The sequence below is a fragment of the Lissotriton vulgaris genome, chromosome 6, assembly GCF_964263255.1.
Source record: "Lissotriton vulgaris chromosome 6, aLisVul1.2, whole genome shotgun sequence".
Taxonomy (NCBI): domain Eukaryota; kingdom Metazoa; phylum Chordata; class Amphibia; order Caudata; family Salamandridae; genus Lissotriton; species Lissotriton vulgaris.
The window spans coordinates 1,260,497,596-1,260,505,545 of record NC_141694.1 but is presented as its reverse complement, the minus strand read 5'-3'; the positions used below and the strand labels follow the sequence as shown (position 1 = coordinate 1,260,505,545).

Sequence of the window (7,950 nt, the reverse complement as noted above, 5' to 3'; positions counted from 1 at the left end):
TCCACGAGATTATATTTCGCCATTAAGGTTGCTAAGGATACACTTTATTTTCAGAAAGTAGTGGTAGAAATATATAAAAAAGCATTACGCTAAAAAAAGTTCAGACTAGAGAAATATGAAAACAGGAAGGAAAGACAAGTTCTGTAAACTAAAGGTGATGTAGCAGTAGCATTAGAAACTCTCGGTACATGTGAACGTTCATTGCCTCACGAGGGTGGAACCTGCAGAAAGGTGTGGTCGAATAATTAAACTAGGAAGCAGCAATGCACAAAATAACAAACGCTCTCCTCACACAGATGACAAAAACTGAAACTAGGCTTCTGGACTTTGCGGGCGCGCCTGTGGAACTTCCCCTTGCGCGGTTTCAAGCAGGATGGTAAACAGAGACTGAAGTTGGTCCGATCTCACGTCATCCTATAGAAAATCAAAGCAGACGCACAGGTCGCGTGCCAGTCCTTGGAACCCGCGTGCAGCAAAGAAGGAAGGCGAGTGAAAGAAAGGGCCACGCACTTGAAGATGACGGAGAACTTCCAGGCAGTCGTGGGGCTGTGTGCCAAGCACAAGACGGCGCTGGGCTACGGGGCCCTGTCGCTCTTGTCGGCTGGCGGGGAGCAGCTCTTCTCGCAGGTGGTATTTAAGTGTCCCTGTAACGCCTGGAGCTTCAGCTACAGCCTGGTGTCCATGCTGGTGCCCGCCCTGGTACTGCTGTTGCTCGGCTTCCTGCTCAACTCGCGCACCTGGCGACTGCTCACCGGCTGCCGCGCGCCTTTCCCGGGGCGCCGCTCGCGCCGCTGCAGGCTGCGGGTTCTCGTGCTGCTGGCGTCCGGCGCCTCTGTGGCCCCCTTCACCTGGATCGCCGTGGCCTTGCTGAACGGTGCCTACTACGAGTGTTTGGTTACCGGGGAGCCGCCGCTGCCACCCCCCTGGCTGCGAACGAGGCTGTGCCTGGACATGGGTGATGCGTGTCTGGGTGACCTGCACCGAATGCCTTGCGACTCGGGGGAGGCGGCTGAGGAGGTGATTCGCTATCTGCGGGCGGAGTCTCAGGTAATTCAAACTTTAGTTCTCGCCACCATGGTGGCTGGCTGCTCTAGAGAAAGTTTGAAGTGACAAGTTTTCCCACAGAGAAGTGAGTCTGCCAGTGGCTCTGTATGTGTCGCATTTTTAGCCACAAAAACGGCATTGCGCGATTTTCAGACATACTTAAAACCAGGGCACAAGTCCTAAACAAGCATTTGCAATACAATAGGTCTCGCACTAGGAAAGTTTGAGCTATTGGTATTGTAAATGACACATTTTTTATTTGTTTTGTTTTTTAAAATAGCGAAATTAATAGCTTTGTCATTTACAATGCCAATAGTTACAACTTTCGCAAATGTGACACCTATAGCATTTGTAATGCAAGATGTGTTGTATTTACGTGACTTACATGTATTGATATTACCAAAAACAATGGCTTTTATTTTTTTTAATAATTAATATTTAAATAAGTTATTGTAATTTATAATAGAAATAGCTTAAACTTTTGTAAATAACTTTTGTGTGTAGATTATGTTCAGTGTATTTTATTGTGACAAAAACCCAAGAACAGAAGTGAAATATTAACATATTTTTGTTACATTTGTAATACAGCTTGAAACATTGAGAGAATATATTTGAACCAGTTGTTGAATGGTTGCAGAGATTGATGCTGTGGTGGCGCTGAATGATGTGATGGCGAACGAGTGATGCTGTGGCGAACGAGTGATGCTGTTGCGTTCAGTGATGCTGTGGCATTCAGTGATGCTGTAGTAGCGCATAGTGATGTTGTGGTGCCCCTGAGTGATGCTGTGGTAGTGGTGAGTGATGCTGTATGCTATGTTTTGTTTTGGTATCCTATGTCTTGTTTTGCTATGCTATGTTTTGTATCCTATGCTTTGATTTGTTATGCTATGCTATGCTGTGTTGTGTTATGCCATGCTATGTTTTTGCTATGCTGTTCTATGTTTTGCTATGCTATGCTTTGTTATGCTATGCTATGCTTTGTTATGATATGCTATGTTTTGTTATGATATGCTATGTTTTGCTGTGTTTTATTATGCTATGCTTTGTTTTGCTATGCTATGTTTTGTTATGCTATGCTATGTTTTGTTAACCCCTCCCACGCTGGTGACGGAACCGCTCCGTCACGCCCCTCGCGTGGGCTGTGCTGGTGACGGAACGGTTCCGTCACGGCCTGCTTGCCGCGCCTGTGCCACGCTGATTTCGCGCCTGCACGGCGCGTTCTATTGAGCGGGCGGGGCCGTGATGGAACCATTCTGTCACAAGCACAGCTCACCCGAGGGGCATGATGGAGCGGTTCCGTCACCAGCATCTGAGCGCCGCGCGGCCCCCCCACCCCATAGCACTGCGGCGGAATTGCCGCCGCAGCAAAAGGGTTAAGCTATGCTATGTTTTGTTGTGTTTTGCTATGTTTTGTTATGCTATGTTTTGTTTTGTTATGTTATGCTATGTTTTGTTATGCTATGCTAGTTTTGCTGTCCTATGCTTTGGTTTGTTATGCTATGCTATGTTTTGTGGTGTTTTGCTATGCAATGCTTTCTTATGCTATCCTATGTTTTGTTATGCTATGCTATGTTTTGTTGTGTTTTATTATGCTATGCTTTGTTTTGCTATGCTATGCTACGTTTTGTTATGCTATGCTATGCTTTGTTATGCTATGTTTTGTTATGCTATGCTAAGCTTTATTTTGTTATGCTATGCTGCGTTTTGTTATGCTATGCTATGCTTTGCTGTGCTTTGCTATGCTATGTTTCGTTATGTATGCTATGTTTCATTGTGTTTTTGTTATGCTATGTTTTGTTTCGCTATGTTTTGTTATGCTATGTTTTGTTATGGTATGATTTGTTTTGTTGTGCTATGTTTTGTTATGCTATGCTATGTTCTGTTGTGCTTTGTTTTGTTATGTTATGCTATGTTTTGTTATCTTATTCTATGTTTTGTCCTGCTATGTTTTGTTGTGTTTTGTTATGCTATGCTATGCTTTGTTATACTATGCTATGTTTTGTTTTGCTATGCTTTATGTTATGGTATGATTTGTTTTGTCATGCTATGTTTTGTTATGCTATGCTATGTTCTGTTGTGTTTTGTTATGCTATGCTATGCTTTGTTGTGTTTTGCTATGCTATGTTTTGTTTTGTTATGCTATGTTTTGTTTTGCTATCCTTTGCTTTGTTTTGTTATGCAATGCTATGTTTTGCTAACCTATGCTTTTTTTTGTTATGCTATGCTGTGTTTTGTTACGCTATGTTGGTGAGGGTGTGTGAGGGTGTGTGAGGGTGAGTGAGGGTGTGTGAGGGTGAGGGTGTGTGAGGGTGAGGGTGTGTGAGGGTGAGGGTGTGCGAGGGTGAGGGTGTGTGAGGGTGAGGCAGTGTGAGGGTGAGGGGGTGTAAGTGGGTGTGAGGGGATGTGAGGGTGAGTTAGGGTGTGGGGGTGAGGGGGCAAGGGTGTGTGAGGGTGAGGGGCTGTGAGGGTAAGGCTGTGTGAGGGTGAGGGTGTGTGTGAAGGTGAGGGGGTGTTAGGGTGAGGGGGTGTGAGGTTGAAGGGGTGTGAGGGTGAGTGAGGGTGTGTGAGGGTGAGGGGTGTGTGAGGGTGTCTGAGAGTGAGGCGGTGTGAGGGTAAGGCTGTGTGAGGTGAGGGGGTGTGAGGGCGAGAGGGTGAGTGAGGGTGTGTGAGGGTGAGGGGTTGTGAGGGTGTGTGAGGGTGTGTGAGAGTGAGGCGGTGTGAGGGTAAGGCTGTGTGGAGGTGAGGGTGTGTGAGGGTGAGGGTGTGTGAGGGTGAGGGTGTGTGAGGGAAAGGGGGTGTGAGGGTGAGGGTGTGTGAGGGGGAGGGGGTGTGTGAGGGTAAGGGGGTGTGAGGGTGAGGGGGTGTGTTAGAAGGGGCGATCCCAGAAGTCGGGTTAAGTCTACCCAGCTCCTCCGTGACCCACCTCTCCCACCAATAATGCCGAGCCTAATGAGAGATCTCCACCTGGGAAGACCTCAAGTAGTGAATCGTACACACGAGGACCACACCACACTTATGAACAGACACAACACCGATAGGAGCAGTTAAGAACTTCTTTATAATCACGAAGAAAAGTAATATCACGCTTATGTACAATGATCGGGAGATCGCAGAAAGTCTCAAGTCTTTAGGGAGGGGGAAGCGGGACAGTCTTAGGTTCGTAGCCCAGTGCGTAGCGTACCCCGCGCACAGCTCTCAATCCTCAAGCCGGGGGGATACGGAAGGTGGTGGTCGCACTGGGGATCCTACTCCCTTGAGGATAATTTCTTCGAGATGGTAACTTCGATAGTCCAGCCGGACTAGAAGGTTCCTCGAGCCGCGTCAGCGTTAGCAGGGCTCGCTCTGGAGGTAGTTCAGGGGAGCCGCGACCAAGTCAGCAGGGCTCAGAGAGTTCCGTAGATGTCTTCAAGGTTCAAACTCGAGCCGCGACGAGGTCAGCAGGGCTCCGATGGTTCAGTTCCAAGAACGAGCCATGACAGCGTCAGCAGGGCTCAAGAGTTCACGAGGTTCAGTCAGCCGCGATCAGATCAGCAGGGCTTCCTTGTTCAAGATACAACTGCCCGCTAGTTCAAGGGCGAGCCTTGATATAGTTCAGTGGCCCTTTGATGTCTGAACCCTTGCAGGCGGGGGTCCGAGGCTGTGGGGGTGGGCCGTGGGTGAGGTCCGGCGGTTGGTTCTTTGATCCTTTTGAGGATGCGTCCGGGAATTCCCAGACGCCCAGCAGGTCTGGTGCCAGCACTCGGGGAGGCCAAAGGTGACATCGAAACTGGCCCTCAGGGGGGAGACCAGAGGTGTGATCGAAACCAGTCTCGCAGGGGAGGCCGGAGGTGCCATCGAAACTCCTCGCCTTCTCTCACTAGGGTAGCCCTCACCCTCCAAACGGGGGCTGGCGCATCTGGAGCCTACACTGCGCCGGGGCTGGGGTCATGCTAGGGCCACGTCATCTGGGATCTCGGGAAGGGAAAATGGCTGCCGATGGGCCTATGGGGTCTTGCGGGTTTGGGGCGGACGGGCTGGAAGGGTGACCGGGGACAGGCCGATGCGGGCAATGGGGCGTTTGCTCGGACATGGGTAGGGCAGCTATGGGCTGGGCTAACGGGGAGCTGATTCGCTGGGGAGGAACCACGCCACGAGGCTTGGTCCAACAGGGTATGAGGGTGAGGGGGCGTGAGAGTGAGTGGGTGTGAGGGTGTGTGAGGGTGAGTGGGGTGTGAGGCTGAGGGGGGTGAGGGTGTGTGGGGGTGTGAGGGTGAGGGTGTGGGGTTGTGAGGGTGAGGGGGATGAGGGTGTGAGGGTGACGGGGGTGAGGGTGAGGGTGTGTGAGGGTGAGGGTGTGTGAGGATATGAGGTTGAGGGTGTGTGAGGGTGTGTGTGAGTGGGTGAGGGGGTGTGAGGGTGAGGGGGTGTGAGGGTGAGGGGGTGTGAGTGTGAGGGTGTGTGAGGGTGAGGGTGTGTGGGGGGCTGAGGGTGTGGGGTTGTGAGGGTGAGTGTGTGAGGGTGTGTGAGGGTGAGAGTGTGAGGGTGAAGGTGACGGGGTGAGGGTGATGGGGTGAGGGTGTGTGAGGGTGAGGGTGTGTGAGGGTGTGAGGTTGAGGGTGTGTGAGTGGGTGAGGGGGTGTGAGGGTGAGGGTGAGGGGGTGTGAGGGTGAGGGCATGTGAGGGTGTGTGGGGGTGTGAGGGTGGGGGTCTGGGGTTGTGAGGGTGAGTGTGTGAGGGTGTGTGTGGGTGAGGGTGAAGGTGACGGGGTGACGGTGACTGTGGTGAGGGTGTGTGAGGGTGAGGGGGTGTGAGGGTGAGGGTGTGAGAGGATGAGGGTGTGTGAGGGTGTGTGTGTGAGGGTAAGAGGGTGTGTGAGGGGGTTTGAGGGTGAGGGGGTGTGAGGGTGAGGGGGTGAGAGGGTGTGTGAGGATGAGAGGGTGTGTTCCTAGGTGAGGTTGCATGATTTCTGGCTGCGAGGTGGGTCGCCAAGATTTCGAAAACTTTAGTTAAATTCGCCAAGATTTCAAAAACTGCAGTTAACCAGGCAGAATTTGCTTATGCCAGTTAAACTGGTTTTCATTTACAGCGATGACAGCCTACTTTGAGAAATGCATCGCAGCACATTTAGTTTCCAAGTTTCCAACATGGTACCATTTATTGCTCTGAAACATGTTCATTTACAGAAATACTTTGGTGAAAAACTGCAAGCAATTCGAGTGAGTATTCAATGACAAGCATGTTGCAAAATGTCTCTATTGAACCCCAATGTATACTTTTCGAGTATATTGGCTCTGCCATTTCTTTTGCCCCTACTGTTAAGTCTAAACAAGAAGCAATGTTTAAAAAAAAGAAATAAAACAAAGAGCTATGACTTGCACACGCATATGGCTCTTGACACACACATGGATGCGTCATAATACTACAGCGGCCCACCCTGAGGACGTATGCATGTGCATATGTCACTAAGCATGCCCATTCATTAACGTGACACAGCGGTGCTGACACATTGGCAAAGTCAAGAGGTCTCACCTTTGAGACCTATTGGCTTTGTCAGTGCCTTTTGTACATGCTTTGAGGCATGGGCAAAAAATGATGCTACTGTACTGCATGAACAAAGGAACCAAAGAGGAGATGATGGGGCTACGTTCATTTTGTAAGTACAGGTGCATAATTGTTTAGGCACACGAATGCACCATTTTATTTTATTTACCAATCCGAAATGGAGTGGAAATGTAAAAAAAATTGAAAGTGAAGTACAATGAAAGTAGTGTTGTTAGTACAATGGAAGGGTAGGAAGCAATTTACTGCAGGACACTCCTAAAAAAGCCTAGAAACTTGCATTGCTTGTAGGGGTAGTGGGCAAACGGGTTGGCGGGTGAGGGAAGGAAGGGAAAGAAAGACGTATAGGAAGAGCAACAGGGAGGAGGCACATGCACAAAGCAAAGAACAACATGGGTTGAAGGGAGAAGCACATAGGCGAGAGCAAAACGAAGTACGGCGGGAAAGCAAACAGGCGAGAAAGAGCCACTCGGAGCATCGGGGAGAGAATCGCACAAAAGCGACTCCATAAAAAGAGCAGCAAGGCAGCAAATGGCAGCTGCTGGGACCTCCAAAAAGAAAGAACGCAAATAAAAAAAGAAATCAATGGAACGCATAGTGGAGCAATGGAGGTTGTTTTAGGTTGGAAGAAATTGCAGGCTTACGGAAACTACTGGGAGTGATCTGCCAGGAGAGCAATACAGGCAACTATGTGGGTAGGGCATCAAAAATGAAACAGTCAAAAAAATTCAGGCAGGGGTGTGAGATGTTAAAAGGAGTGCCCATGCATCCACATTCAAGATAGTGGGGGAGTGCATTCCTTTTAAGTGGGGGCGGGGAGCGGCAGCCTTTAAATACAAATGGTGGTGTGTGATGTGGCTGGCGTTGTGCACGCGCCTGTCTCACATGAACTGTGTCTAATCCGCAGCTAGGTAGACTTTTCGGACCGCTTACTAGAATCTCGCTGAACAATGCTTACGCATTGCTTCAGCGAGACCTAAAAAAGAACCATGACCATTGGCTTTGTCAATGGTTGTTAGTTGCATAAGATATATAAGCAACAACCATGACTTCGTTGCTATAACATTGAGAATGTTTCAGTTTTGAAATGTTGAGACAGTGAAAGGACTACAACAAGTCACTTTGTAGTTACATCAAAGGCAGTGAAGGGTGGTGCTACTGCAGAATTAAGATGCATTTTTTTCATCCTGAGGGTGAGGGCAAAAATGGAGAGCCCGATCGGAACCCGTCTCACCACCTGCTTTTGAAAACTGCCGGTGCTGAACACCTGCAGGACCTGTCCCACTTAAAGCATTGGGAGTGAGGGCTGGGGGGGGGGCAAAAAGTTTATCACACTGGACGCCATCAGCGCTAAAGCAGGCCCTACCT

General features: G+C 49.4%; 1 protein-coding gene across 1 annotated transcript in view; it reads left to right on the top strand.

The window, feature by feature from the left end:
- The first annotated feature begins 470 nt into the window (after positions 1-470).
- CALHM6 (calcium homeostasis modulator family member 6) overlaps positions 471-7,950 on the top strand; it is a 101,358-nt gene continuing 93,878 nt past the window's right edge. Inside the window, exon 1 of the mRNA XM_086927375.1 lies at positions 471-1,047. Within this exon, the coding sequence (XP_086783501.1) occupies positions 517-1,047 (531 nt within the window). The 5' untranslated portion in view covers positions 471-516. The remainder of the gene's footprint in view (positions 1,048-7,950) is intronic.